We start from the raw sequence: 15,603 nt of genomic DNA on the forward strand, positions 1-15,603 counted from the left end.
CCGCTTAAATCACGCGCACGCACACATCCGCGCGGTTTGTGCTTAAATATGAGTAGCTGGAGAACGCAGAAACGTCACACGCGCATAAAACTTGTCTCTGTGTGCAGCAATTTTGATTTCAATGACACGGCTGTGTTACTGTACTGTATGTCATTATTACTGTGTGACGTTGTAAACACGAGCTTCTGGGAAGGGTATGTTTATCACGCCACAGGACGGGAAGCCACTTGCCAGTAAATGTTTTGGTTGTGACTTGTGAGTCATTGACATTTCGGACTAATGCTTTATAGTTTACATCCTAGTAGGCAGTAGCCTATCTCATATAATAATGGTGGAACGTGACTCCAATTTTACACTTTAGGATGTGTACCTATTGAATTACTAGTTTATTATACTGTGTACTTTTGTATGGAAAATTCATGACGCGGATTGCTCATACAAATCACAAAAAAAGCCCTTTCAGCGCTGCTACTTTTACAGTGAACTCTATATTTATGTAAAAGGTCGTTCCCGCGCCTGATCTCTCGCCAGTCCTGTCGGTCATCCGTCCCACTGGGTTATGATAGTAAAGGAATAGAGAGAGCTTTTGTGTACTGCGCACACACTTGGGCACAATAAAATTACTCCTTCGTGCGGCCTGAGGCCGTACCACGAAACCATTTTGAGACTCAAACAATCGAACGAGAATCCTACTTTAACAAACGTGAAATGACGTGTGGGTTATTATTCCATCATAAAACTCATATCTCTTTGTCCATCAGGCTATGGGCGCTTCCACTACCTGCTGCTGGCGGTGTGCGGCCTGGTCAGCACGTCGGAGGAGATGGACGTCATCTCCATGTCCTTCATCCTGCCCTCCGCGCAGTGCGACCTAGACCTCACCACGCAGACCAAGGTAAGATATGGCCGAAATATCTCTAACCATGCAGGCAAATGCGCGGTTTCCAGTCACATAAGACATACACCAGCACCGAATTTATGTATAGGCAGTATAGATCATGGCCTATGGGCGGCAGCGTCCTTTGGCGTCCTAGCGGGGCGGCAGCGTTCTAGCAGCAACATTAATTTGGCCTATACCTATACTCATAAAAAAGTCCTTTGCCGGGACTAAAAATATCTCCACACCAAACAGCAAAATCGCTTTAGCGGTTTGGGGCGAAGAAATAACAGACAGATAGACAGACAGACAGATACACTTTCGCATTTATAATATTAGTATGGATGTCTAGGTGTTACCACATATTTACTGTAGTTACTATACCTCAATATGTGAGCTGTTTAAAGATATAATATGAAGATATAGTTCATTGTCTCTACCCGCATTTTGAGCGGTTGCGAACAACGCGATTTTATGGTACGGGTCACTCTCAGGGTTGCTATTTATAGTGCAATAAAATTGCGGTAGGTATACATAAAACTGACGGAAAACGAAATAAATATTACAATAATAAAACACAGTGCAAAAATTTAGCATCCTATGAAATAAAAAGTATGCCGACTTCTATCAAAATTTTAATAAGGTATTATGGTCATAATATTAATGCATTCTAATATATTTTCAATGGGAAAGTTTGTATATTAATCTTTCTAACTGTCTTTGATAAAATTTACTTTATACTTGAAAAGTTTTTTAGTCCCGGGAAAGGTCAAGTCAACTTGAAAAGTTTTTTAGTTCAGGAGGAAAAGTATTCCTGGCAAAATGAACGGTAGCCATGTAATACTATAATTTCTGTGCAAAATGGGTTATTGGTAACATCTTATCCATATTATTAATTAATGACGAGCTTAACTTAATCTACTATCACAAACTTGACGTGAACTATGCTCGGATTTCATCATAATCAACGCATTACTCAACTACTTAAGTGTCTCGAAGGACCACATTATAACATCATCGGTGTTCGAATTTCGAAAATAACGAATTCATAATTTAAATTCAAGGTAACATTGTTAAAAATACACATTTACCATGGTGCAAGTTAGTAATATTATCATTTAATAAAGTTTTGCATATAAATTGTTTCTAAACAAAATGATCTTAGAATTAAGTAGGTATTCGGTCGATACGATAATTTTTAAGCAGTTTGGTATAATTATATTTCTAATACAAAATAAGATGTTTTAACCACTTGCAAGTTGCATGGTATAGTATATACCTACGGCTACCTAAACAAGAATTGACCCTCTAACCATAACATGTTCTCTTCTAACTTCTTAATCCAACCCTAAGGGTGGGTTGCACCCTGTGGTTGCACCAACTTACTTAACTATAACATTAACTTTAACCATAACGAAATGTCAAAATATGAAGTGTCAAATTCCTAGTAAGTCCATAATGGACGCCATATATTTTGACGACAACCTTAACCTTAACTATAACTACGCCTCTGGTGCAACCCACCCTTAGGTTGGGTTAAATATGGCGTCTTGATGGCGTCCATTTTTAACTTCAACCAAAGATTTGACATTTTGTATTGTAGTTAAAGTTACAGTTATAGTTAAAGTTAGTTGGTGCAACCCAAACTTAATGTCCATTTCATAAATTTTGATCGGCAAAGCGATTGTTGAAGCGATAGAGAAATTTCTTTAAGAGCCTGGGAGTGACTCAGTATTCTAAATTTTTAACTGTCCGAGCTAAAACAATTATTTTCGACTACTTACGATAGTCTTTCACAGCGCGTAGTTAATTTGCATTCAAAATTATATTACCAACTGTGGTAGTTAAAGAACGTAACGTTTTATTGCATTAAGCAACAATAGGCGATTCGTTAGCTCGTTTCATAAAATAGGCCTTCCCAACAATATGTTTACTATCGTAAATCGTCATGGATCACGTGCGCCCGTTCCAAGTATGAGGTAGTTAAAAGTCGCTAGCCTTGCGTTCGTGCGATTGAACTTCAGTGTGGAGCGCCTTGGGTGCCTTCCTGTATTATAGAACTAGTATCTATTAGGACGGGACAAAAAATATACAAATATACATACCTAGTATATCTATTATTTTGTATATTTTTTGTCTTTTCAGCAAAAAAGTTGACATTGAACGTACGAGAAGTTGATTCATAGGCAGAGGGCGGACCTACGTCGTAAACAGTGACGGATTAATCCTTAATCAAATTAAGCAATTGCCTAGGGCATCGCGTCTGTGGTGGAACCAGAGGAAGCACAAAAAAATCCGTCCGTCCATCACTCTCACTTTCACACGAAAAAAGTTTCTAGAAAAAAAACTATGTTTTTTAGGCGGTAAAGGTTTAGACCAATTTTGGTTGACATACGGATAGGGGGGCCCACAGGCATGGATTGCTTAGGGCATCAAGTAGTCTTAATCCGTCACTGGTCGTAAATAAGTCGCGTTTTGTCAAACCCAGCCATATCACGAGACACGTCACACTAATTACATTGAGTTGACATAATCCGACCAAACGACGTAGGTCCATCAGACCATCAACGGACAACTCCCTATGAATTAATTTCTTCAATGGTAAGTACGTAGTAATATAATCAGGTACAAGTCAAAATTAAGAAATGAAGACAGGCAGCAAAGAATTCGCTTAAAATTATTCAAGCAACTGATGAATAGATTTTAATGAGGTATGATAGTAGATTAGGTTGTGGCTTATTACCATAAAGTTATATATACCTAGCGAAATTGGTATATTAACCGCTAAGTATATTAACTTTATGATTATTACACAAGATGACAAGACACTTTTCGAACCGAAAAAGTGTAGTGATGTCTTATATACTTACTACGAATAATAACTTATATCTCAATGAGTAATGTTGTATGTATAATAATCAAGCGACGCTACGGCCAGAACTCATAAGCTAGTAGATTAGTTTTTATTATAATTTGCACACACAAAAGCATAAAAAAGAATCTATGAATTTTTGTATGTAAAAAATACGGACGGCAAAAACTGTAGTCAGCTGAGACGGAACAAGCTAACTGCTTGTACAAACAAAACTAACCAATATAACCATGTTTTTGTGATGTCCAAATATTGCGGTTTTCCTCAGGATTATCCTTTCATAAAAAAATGTTTGCCTTTGTGCTACAAGTACGTAGATACATTAAAGCAGTTATGAAAAATGTGACCCTAGTCTAAATAGTTAATAGTATAGTATATTAGCTACTACTAAAATTTAGAAGGAAAGCTTTCCAGGGCATATATTTACAGCGAACTAACCGTTTGGGCAGAACACGAAATTTAAAATTGAAAAGATAAAAATTGAAGAATGTACCCAACTCAACACATGTTCATTTGGCGCGTGGCCAATGCCTAGAAATCTTGCAGCAATCATCACTCATCAGCTCCTGCTGCTGTTGTTTTTTTTTTATATTTGAGGGCAAACGAGCTAAAGGGTCAAAGTTGCAAGTGCGTTATGCGCTCTTTTCTTGAAGGTTTGCAGATCACATTGGTCCGGAAAATATACTGCCGACAATTCATAATTTGTACATCCTTTGACATCACTTCCCAAATAGCTGTCAAGATTTAAAAATAGAAATAAAATGGAAAATTCTTTATTTGTACAACTTTAAAAACACAATAGTGTATAGGAAAACAATGCACAAATAATCAAAAACTTCTATCAAATAATAGGTGTAATTGCTTACAGCCGTTACCGCCAGACAACCTTTCTAACTAAAACTTAAGGCGACGCCTTGATAATTTGGCGGTAGCGATATCGATTTTTCTCAGCAATGATTAAAGCTAAGAACAACAATGAACTTTACATTGTCAGTATTCATCATGTCTTTGTCTTTGAATTACCCATAGCATGACACGATTGGTCAACTTTTATAACACAGAATAATCAATCAAAAAGACCTCTGTAAAAAAGGGATTCCTATTTTGCCAACAGAGGAGAGTGATTTAAGTTTCCTTTGTACATAGATTGGTTCAAGCATACACTTTAATTTGCCCATATGCTTATATGGAATATATTTATGGTTTTTAAATTACGAGACAAAAACCATTTGGTCGCTTACACCCTTTCCATTTTTTGCTGTTCCATTGCTTGTTTTCTATGAGAGGCCGGGCCGGCCTCTCACAAGCAATCTAAAACATATCCAACACGGTTTTTTACTTTAACGCGGCGTCACCTTAACTGGAATAAACTTTATTCTTCCAGGGATGGCTGAACAGTATAATCTTCATCGGTATGATGTTCGGCGCGTACGCGTGGGGCTCGATCGCGGACACGCTGGGCCGCAAGCGCGTGCTCATCGCCATCTCGGTGGTCAACGCGCTGGCCATCGTCGCCTCCTCCTTCACGCAGAACTACGAGCTGTTCATGCTGTTCCGGTTCATCAATGGTGCTGCGTGAGTATCTTGCCGCTACGAAGAATGAAACCTATGGGTCATTCCATAAAGTATGTCATCACTCACACCTAATGAGGGGGGAAGGGGGAGGGGGTTGACGTGTGACATGGTGTGACAAGGTCCTTAGTTTTGTGACATCACATTTTAAATTTAATAAATTGAATAGTGAAATTTAATATATTGAGATGGTAACAATTTCTAGATGTAAAATTGCCATTTTGTGACGTCACACTAGGCAGGGGTCTCATCAATGTGACAAGAAGGGGGAGGGTCCAAAAATCATGAAAATAGTATGACGTACCAGCAAAGTATGATATTTCATGTATTCATCATCGTCAGGCTTATCTTATAGTTGGTACTACTAATAATATATTATATTCTGTAATATATATAGCTCTGTGCAGACCTTGTTGTCTCACATGTAAGTCAGTAGGTAATTAATAGTTGTATCTAGCTCTATCTCTATCTTATTTAGTGAAGTAGTATTTGTATTTATAAATAGTAAAATTAAACCACCCTTAGAAATTATACATAAATTCAGAGTTCAGACTATAGTTTTTATTATTCATAGGACTATAATTATTAATGTAACGATGATATGAGTTGCACTGACGAGTGAACGTGTTAGGTATCTACAATCTACATACATTTGCCTAAATATCTATTTAAATTATATAAAAAAAAATGTTTTATTTCCGAGTAGATTTTAAGAAAATACTTTCAGAATGTTAATATTAGCTACGGTGCCTACCACCGGTTATAGAATGTAATATACCGAATATCTATTAAGTATGTTAAATTCTAACTTAAGTACATAAAAATAATGAAAATATATTATGAGCTACTCATTTATTCATTCATTAATTAATTTTTATCAGTAGGTCACCAACCTCATACTAGAATTAACTAAAATTGGAATGGAAAAGACACATTATATTATAAGAAACTTGAACTATAGATACCTACATTAGTGCTGGGAATGGTTCTGGAAATGGTTATCCTCAGAACAGGAAAATAGGGTTCTATCGCTTACTTAATTGAAATTGAAAAATAATTGTATTAATGAAACGTACCTACTTTGTTAATTATAGTACCATCAAAGAAATTGATTCCTAGGCAGTTGACGGATCTACGTCATTTGGTCGGATTATGTGAGTTCAGTGTAATTCGTGATTTTCAAAATCACGAATTACATTGACTTTACTATGAATCAACTGCCTACGAATCAATTTCTTCTATGGTATTATATCTACTAATATCAAATACATCATGGAATACAAGCATGTCCTACTCCTATCCAAACAGAAGCACGAACACGGACGTGGAATGTTGACCGGCCATTTCGATGATAAATTCTTTTTCTTTCTTTTTTTCTTTGAATGAATTTCTTTGGATGATTGAATCCCAAACGTTTATTTTCACTTCCAGTCTGGGTGGTTCCGGTCCGGTGATCTGGTCGTACTTCGCGGAGTTTCAGCCGAAGAAGAAGCGCGGTGCCATGCTGAGTTTCATGGCCGCCTTCTGGACGCTCGGCAACCTGTTTGTCGCCGGGCTCGCCTGGGTTATCATACCTAGTGGTAAGTAGGCTACGATTTTATATCCAAGCGGGCCCCTAGACGATCAATTTTATAATTCAATATGACGCTTCTATTTTCAGTTTATGTGACGCGCGCAAAGTCGCGCGATGTTCAATATCAACCCTAGACGGTCAATAATATTATACAATACGTGATATTGCACAATGATATTGATCGTCTAGACCCTAGAGGCCCGCTAAACATGTGCTCATTGGCAGATTTGACATATTATATTAACAATGCTTAGGTATAAACATTATGGAGAGCAATACCAAATGCAAAACTACCCCTGGTTAATGAGACTTGATGCTATTTTTCTCGACATAAATGAGACGCTAAAAACTAGGTCTACAATTATTTATAGCTTCCTGAGTTTCCTGACTACTCGGCTTCTGTAGGGTTAGTGATATGTGAAACTTAAGAATTTAGGATCTAAACAATTCTTAAGAATGTGATTCTACTCTGATAAGTGAACCTTACATGTAAGTTAAGACGAAGGTTAGTTATTACTTTGCGTCTTCCACTAACGTCATTTCTGATTCCTTTCAGGTATCGGCGTAACAACCGGCGCTTTCGTCTACAACTCGTGGCGTATCTTCCTCCTGGTGATGTCACTGCCCTCATTCCTGGTCGCCGCATTGCTGTTCCTTTTACCGGAGTCTCCCAAGTTCCTGATATCCACCGGCCGACATGACGAGGCTTTGGAGGTGTTCAAGGGCATATACATGATGAATACCGGCAGGAGCAAAGAGGAGTACCCCGTTCAGCAGATCCTGATGGATGTACCGGCTCACGTGAAGCCGGAGAAGGAGATCAAGGATGTGAAGGAGCCGAAGTCCAAGGTCCGGAGGATGCTGAGCGACATCATAGAGCATAGCAAACAGCTGTTTGTGCCGCCCATACTCAAGTTCACGTCCATCTCTATTACGATCAACTTCACTTTCCATATTGGGTAAGTGCTTGCAGCAACTTAGCTAAAACTATACTATTTCATTGACTCTCTGTCAAAAATTTGTCATTTTCTACGGAAACCGCGATTGACACAGGCGCGGACCGAAGGGGGGGACCGAAGGTCACAAGGGACATGACCCTCCCCAAAATCGAAGGTCAAATTAAAAAATCTCAAAATCTTGCTAAATAATAAAAGGCTAGTTATCCCCTTACCACCACTGCGTCCGACCTTAGACAGCTGTCAACCCAGAACCGTCCGGCGCAGATAACAAAAATATTAGTATAGTGACTAGTGAGTGAACGCCCCCCCCCCCCCCCAAATTTCAGTGATGACAATGAAGTGTCAGATGTTCCTAGTAAATTGTCAATCGCGTTTTATTACGATGTAGGTATTAATATGTAAAATGCAGTAGTGAATCAATATGTCCAGCGTCAACAATCAGAGCACATTTCAATAAAGAATGGTTAATAAGGCTAAACCTTACATACTTGCTTTGATCGACTTCATGAAAGACATTGAGCGTCAATTTTTACCAATGGTATTGGTGCGTCGTTGTTCGTTGGTTAAATGGTAAACTTGAATCAACGAATTTGCGTGGCCCTCGTTGTTCATTTTACTATCAGAGAAGTTGATCATAGGCAGATGGCGGACCCGCGTAATTTGGTCGCGTTATTTCAATCCCAGCCGACAGATCGCGACTGATATTAAATTGACATAAAGAATAAACCAACCGGACAAAATGACGTAGGTCCGTCAACTGCCTGCTGGTACAGTTGCGGTAGGTTCCATCGTACCCGCAACAGGAGTCCCACATACCCCGGCCGATATCCCAAATTTGCCGGGGATACGTAAAGCATTTCCCCATGTTAAAAAAAGGTCCGTCAACTGCCTATGAATCAATTTCTTTGATGGTACCAACGATCTTGTTATGAATAGACTTAGGGCCTGTTTCACCACTTCCTGATAGGGCTATCCACCAATTCACTTGACAGAAGTATGGAGAATCTGTCAAAAAAGTTGTGAATAGCCTATTAGGCACTTTATCAGAAAGTGGTGAAACAGGCCCTTAATCTTAAGATAATCTTCTTTTACCAGCTACTACGGTCTGATGATGTGGTTCCCGGAGATGTTCAACCGCTTCGACGAGTGGGCGCGCGCGCACGACAACGCCGAGGCAGACGTCTGTCAGGTTAGTTGTTTTCTCCAGATTTAAGATAACTACCTTATGCTAAGTACTCACATACGGTTTTGCTCGATAGTTTTACTGCGAATGGAAATGACATAAGTACTCGTATTTGATATATTTAATTCCATCGAGCCAGTTCGAAGCGAGCCTTCGAGCTGTCAGTTTTGCGGTCCACACGGTGGTTATTACTCGATTTGGAGTAAAACTATCGAGCAAAACCGTATGTGAGTACTTGGCATTACGTATAATGCCTTTGGTAAATTGCGTCGATTATGACAAAGCCTAAAAAAGTTTTATATCCCTTTCTTATCATTGCCATGGGCGTACAAACCGGTATTATAATATAACACGCTCCACGCAGAGACAAGTTTGACGTTCTAGGTATTTCTTCACAGTTCTGCTTTCAGCTATCAGAAAGCACGTGGCTGGTATCTGATAATTTTGAAAATTGGGGTTGTCGATGAAGACAGTCGACTGACAAATCGTCAGTAGCCTGCTCAGTAACATAAGGCGAAAACATGTGGATAACAATGGAAAATTCAAGGGCATTCAACTTTACGGTCACGCGTCACTTAACGCTTAAAAAAACAAAAGTATGATATAACTGATAATGCGATTGGATATTGTATATAATTACACCACTATGGCATAAGGGACTCAGCACTCAACCTTTTGACATCTTACCTCAAAAATAGGACTCAAAGGGTTGAAATCAATAATAAGAGATCAAATGGAACCAAAATAGAATTAGGTGTCCCACAGGGATCTATTTTAGGCCCATTTCTTTTTCTCGTCTACATAAATGACCTACCTTATCTAGTTAAGGATAATGATAATGAAATAGTACTTTTTGCTGATGACACTTCACTTATTTTTAAAGCGAAGAGACAATAGTCTAATTACGACGAGGTAAACAGTACTCTTTCAAAAATAGTACATTGGTTTAATGTTAATAATTTACTTTTGAAATCTACGAAAACTAAATGTTTAAAGTTTACTTTGCCCAATGTACCTACGGCAAATTCAAACCAATGTACTATTGAATGATGAGAAAATGAATTTGGTGGACACTACTGTATTTTTAGGTATTACACTAGATAGTAAATTACAGTGGGGTCCTCATATTGCTAAACTCGCAGATAGACTCAGTTCTGCAGCATATGCAGTCAGAAAGATTAGGGAAATTCTGACGAAGACACTGCACGATTAGTATACTTTAGCTATTTTGACAGTAGAATATCATAGCTTATAAAAAAAAATCTGATTTGCCTCCCCAAATCAGATTTTTTTTTATAAGCTAGGTGTTTATAAAGAATACAAAATTAATTATTTTTTGTTGTAAAAATATTGTATTGCAAACAAATGGCAAGAATTTGTTTTCTTAATTTTTAATTTTATAGATAAAGTACTAGATAATATACTTAGTAAGGACGTCAACATGATCCATGTTGGCGTAACAGTTGCGATCGTCGTCTAGGTGATCTAGGTAGTATTTTTACCCGACTACGGCGAAGCAAAAAGGAAGGTTATGATGTTGACCTGTATGTATGTGGGTATGGATGTGCATCCATTTCTTCGTAACTTTAAAACTACTTATCTTTTATTTTGGACAAAATATGAGGTGTCGTTAGAAGCCTCTTGATTGTCCGCTGGTTATAGGCTACTTGTCCAATCGATAATATATTAAATGTACCCACAGATTTTCATCGGCGAGGTACATGTATTTTTTTTCTATTTACAATAGGTATAATAATAATTATTGTACTGTGGAGCGTGTCCGTAGGCAGAGTAGGTATTTAGGCTGCTGCAGAACCCTTCATGGGCGAGTCCAACTCGCACTTGGCCGCTTTTTTACGTTAGGGACCCCCTCCTTATCAAAGCTATATATACGCCCGTGCTACATGGCATCACGTTAAATTGACTGTAGCGCCATTTAACATATTTTTTTATAACATATTTTTTTGTTTTTTTACTATAAGTCCCTTATAGTAAAAAAACAAAAAAAATATGTTTCCTGACGGTGTCGTGTGCGGTATCAAAATATGAAAGAGCTTTACACGTAATATTTTGACAATTCCAGGTGACCCGCTACGTGACGCAGCTGGGTACGCACAGCGCGGAGTCGGCGTGCGACGCCCACATCAGCTCCGACGTGTTCATGGACTCGCTCATCACGGTGGCCGCCGCCATACCTTCCAACATCTTCGCCGTGCTCGGCATGGATAGACTGGGCAGGAAATTCTTCTTGGGTATGTTGGCTTGTTTGTATGGACGGGTTGTAAACAATGCCGTAAACAGTCTTTTTTGCGCCCTGTGCGAGCTTCTACAACTGCGCCCTTGCTTTTTTAGATATTATATTATCCAAAGCAATGCTGCGCCCCCCCAAACCGGATACGGATTTTGAGTGTCTTTTGAATAATAGGCTTTCGTCCTGTCTCCTACGTGTAACTGCGCTGCAGCCTCAAAAAGATTGGAAACTCCTGATACACTCTAATATAGCTTTCCTGGGAAAATGGGTTAAGATTTTTTTTTATTGGATCAGTAGTTAATGAGATTAGCGCGTTCAAACAAACAAACTCTTCAGGTTTATAATATTAGTATAGATGTGCCGCCCGTCCGTCCCGTCCTTCGTTTCACAGTCCTTTACACTGCGAAATGTTGGAAATCGTTTCACAGACAGCGAAGTTAATTATAAATCATAAAAAAATCACATCTGAACATAAAACATATATTTTTAACTCCTTCGTTTTGGAAGTCGGTTAAAAACAAAAGCATATGACAAGTTAATCAACTTCCACCCCTCAGTCATCAAAAATGGATGTTTCCGATGATCAAACTCAATTAATTTTGTCTCTAATTACCAATAACTATTTACCTATTAATACACAATTTAGTTTACCTAATAAATCGCGGGTAACACCGCGGGGCACAGCTAGATTTATAATTTTATAGAAACATACCCATAAGTCCAAATAACTCTTTCAGTGCTACTACTTTCATAGCGTACTCAGTACCTTCAGTGTTTGATAGTTTTGCCCAATTTTTAACAAGTTGTACATTGCTTATTTTGTTCTTTCCAGTGTTCGCGACATTCTCTGCTGGGCTGTGCTCGGCGGCGATGTACTTCGTGTACAACAAGACGAACAATCTCATCGTCAGCGCCATATTCAGCTCCGTCATATCCTGCGGCAACGCCTCGCTCGACTGTCTCATCACGGAGGTCTTCCCTACCAACTTGAGGTAAACTTCATGTTACTAACATGATGTAACTAATACAGTTCACACGGCATAATCCTGCACGTTTTTTGCAGTATATGTCTTATCATTCATACTTCGATTGTACCGTACTGCAACAAATCGTGCAGTACAAACTCCTAATTTCTACTATTATCCTACTAATACTATAAAGCGGAAAGTATGTGAGTTTGTGAGTTTGTGCGTTTGTGAGTTTGTATGTTTGTTACTTCTTCACGCTTAAACGGCTGGACCGATTTCGACAAAATTTTACAAGGAGGTAGCTGACATCCTGGATTAACACATAGGCTACATTTTTAACCGACTTTCAAAATGGGGGAGATGTTATGATCGTTTTCATTTGATTTTTTTTTGTTCAGCGACTACTCTGCTGTTTTTCAGCCGATTTCGACAAAAATTTACAAGCCGCTAGCTGATATCCTGGATTAACACATGGTCTACATTTTTAACCGACTTCCGGAACGGAGGAGGTGTTATGTTAATTTTTTAAATTGATTAATAGGCTTTCGCCCTGTCGTCTGCTTGGGGGGGCTGCGCCCCCCCAAACCTCCCCCCCCCCCCCCCCCTCCTGGAACTGTTGCTTTTGACGAAATGGTATCGCGTCATTGGTGCTGAGTTTTAATTATCCTTTTTAGAAACAAACTGAGTAATCCTACTTCCTACTAATATTATAAAGCCGAAAGTAAGATGTTATGATCGTTTTCATTTGATTTTTTTTTTGTTCAACGACTACTCTGCTGTTTTTGAGCCGATTTCGACAAAAATTTACAAGCCGCTAGCTGATATCCTGTATTAACACATGGTCTACATTTTTAACCGACTTCCGGAACGGAGCAGGTGTTATGTTCATTTTTTAAATTGATTAATAGGCTTTCACCCTGTCGCCTGCTCAAACAACAAACTCTTCAGGTTTAGGTATAATATTAGTATAGATATGCCGCCCGTCCGTCCCGTCCTTCGTTTCACAGTCCTTTACACTGCGAAATGTTGGAAATCGTTTCACAGACAGCGAAGTTAATCATAAATCATGAAAAAATCACATCTGAACATAAAACATATATTTTTATCTCCTTCGTTTTGGAAGTCAGTTAAAAACAATAGCATATGACAAGTTAATCAACTTCCATCCCTCAGTCATCAAAAATTGATGTTTCCGATGATCAAACTCAATTCATTTTGTCTCTAATTACCAATAACTATTTACCTATTAATAGACAATTTAGTTTACCTAATAAATCGCGGGTAACACCGCGGGGCACCGCTAGTTTTTATCTAAATTGAAACTTAAAAATACATCTCACAGCAGAAATCGCGCTGTTTAGTTTAATTTTAACTTTGAATAATATCTTTGCACGTTAAATGTTACTTTTTTCACGTGTGCGTTAAAACGTAAGGGTTAGGGACAGGCCACAACACTGCGTTGCGGCGTCGCATCGCAAAAACAACATGGCACAGAAATGCGATGCGTTGTCACCACTGACCTCCATTGCCTATACAAGTACGCTAGACTACCTCAACAAAAAACAGTTGGGTATCATAGATACTCAAATGTTTTTTGTGCCTATTTGAAGCGGAATCAGCGCCCCCAATGCGGGGGAAGAGAACTAAATCTGACGTAACTTGCAAATGGCCACTTAATAGCTATTGGTTGTAGAAACTAGTATTAGCTCCAAGTACTCCCACTACTGCTATCAGCGCCAATATGGCGACTTTCAAACGTCATTTTTACTATGGAGGATAGATGGAGGAAAACTATCTTATATGGGGGATATTCGAAAGTGTCCAGCTGTACGCAGTAAATAACAGTTGATAAATCTTCCAAGAGTGGCGCTAGCTGCAGCAAAGGGTATGGAATGAATGTAGCCGTTGGTGACAAAATATAAATTGAAGTTAGCCGAATAGCCGAGTCACAGAATTACTGGGTTATTACCAATATATTTTGAAAAATATAACCTAAAATAGCTGAAATAAAAGCTGCTAAATGATTTAAAATTTACCCTGTTGCTACTGTAGCGCCACCCTAATTTAACGCATTTCAGCGGACACTTTTTACATACAGAGATAGTTCTCCTCCATCTACACTCCATAATTTTTACATCAGATTTAGTTCTCTTCCCCCCGCATTGGGGCGCTGATTCCGCTTCAAATAGGCACAAAAAAATTGCTGTCATTTCAAAGGGTATCATAAGTCCAGCGTACTTGTATAATGGAGGTCAGTGGTTGTCACAACGCAAAAATGTCATCGGAAATCTTGCTACATCGCGTCTGCGACGCCGCAACGCACTGTTGTGGCCTGGCCCTTAGAACTGAAAATCGCACGGTTTCCACTGCGTCTTCAATTGGTATCTAGTATTCTACTAAGCTCTCCTTATTTTTAAAATGAATCTAAGTGGAGTTATAGTCGTTGTTTCTTATTCAATCCTAACATTTAAACCTCAACTTACAGAGCTACCGGTGTCGCAGTATCTATGGTGGCGGCTCGTCTGGGCGGCATCATAGGCAACGTGGTGATAGCTACGCTCCTGGACACGTACTGCCCGGCGCCCACATTCATAGTTGCGGCCCTGCTCGCCGGCGGTGGCCTAATGTGCCTAATGTTACCCAACACCACACGACAGGCCCTCACGTAACCGATATCCGCCCCTGAGTAGTCCGAAACCGTGTTGATAAACCGCTCTCAACTTAAGCTACCCAAAATTAAAGCCCAAGACCGGAAGAAATTTAAAATGCTGACCGCCAAACTTCGGTGATGATGATGGTACTCAAAACCGATTTTAATACACTTCCAGTCAGGCGGACATAAATTGTTAATTAGATATCAAGAACTTGTAACACTATAAATCAAGTTAACTTAAAAAACAGCCTCTCAAGTTAAACAGCACAGTTGCGTGCTAGTAAATAGTTGATCTTGAACATAATCCCAGCGGTGAGAGCAGTTTATTGATGCGGACCCAAAAATGTATAACTTAAGTTTTTGTCAATTAGCTTCTGTGTTCTAATGTTATTTTGAACTACAAACCAATTGTAAATAATTAAAGCTATATTTTTATTGTCGCCATACATTTCTGTTTTGACTGTAGGGGTCCGCCGAAGGAAATCGAATCGCTGTAGATATTTTGTTTATAAAATTTTGTAAGATACTTTTATAGATAAGTTACATTTAAATGCGATTGAATTGAGACTAGAACGTTAGTCGAAAATGTTTAAATCACCCCAACTTTATCCGAAGTATTATAGGTTAAGCGAAATTAGTTGAAATTCAAATAGTGTTGTTACCACGAATTTATATTTGAATATTATGTAAGGGCG

The 15,603-nt window shown here is 38.8% G+C and overlaps 1 protein-coding gene across 3 annotated transcripts in view; it reads left to right on the forward strand.

Moving 5' to 3' along the window:
- The window catches only part of LOC121734395 (synaptic vesicle glycoprotein 2B-like), a 49,463-nt gene extending 33,975 nt beyond the window's left edge, over positions 1 to 15,488 (forward strand). For all 3 annotated transcript variants that reach the window (XM_042124995.1, XM_042124997.1, XM_042124996.1), the window contains exons 5-12: positions 762 to 895; positions 5,134 to 5,324; positions 6,753 to 6,901; positions 7,451 to 7,853; positions 8,949 to 9,042; positions 11,120 to 11,288; positions 12,120 to 12,279; positions 14,741 to 15,488. In XM_042124995.1, the coding sequence (XP_041980929.1) occupies positions 762 to 895; positions 5,134 to 5,324; positions 6,753 to 6,901; positions 7,451 to 7,853; positions 8,949 to 9,042; positions 11,120 to 11,288; positions 12,120 to 12,279; positions 14,741 to 14,924 (1,484 nt within the window). In that variant the 3' untranslated portion in view covers positions 14,925 to 15,488. The remainder of the gene's footprint in view (positions 1 to 761; positions 896 to 5,133; positions 5,325 to 6,752; positions 6,902 to 7,450; positions 7,854 to 8,948; positions 9,043 to 11,119; positions 11,289 to 12,119; positions 12,280 to 14,740) is intronic.
- The last annotated feature ends 115 nt before the right edge of the window (positions 15,489 to 15,603 follow it).

Source organism: Aricia agestis, chromosome 15, assembly GCF_905147365.1.
Source record: "Aricia agestis chromosome 15, ilAriAges1.1, whole genome shotgun sequence".
Classification (NCBI taxonomy): Eukaryota; Metazoa; Arthropoda; class Insecta; order Lepidoptera; family Lycaenidae; genus Aricia; species Aricia agestis.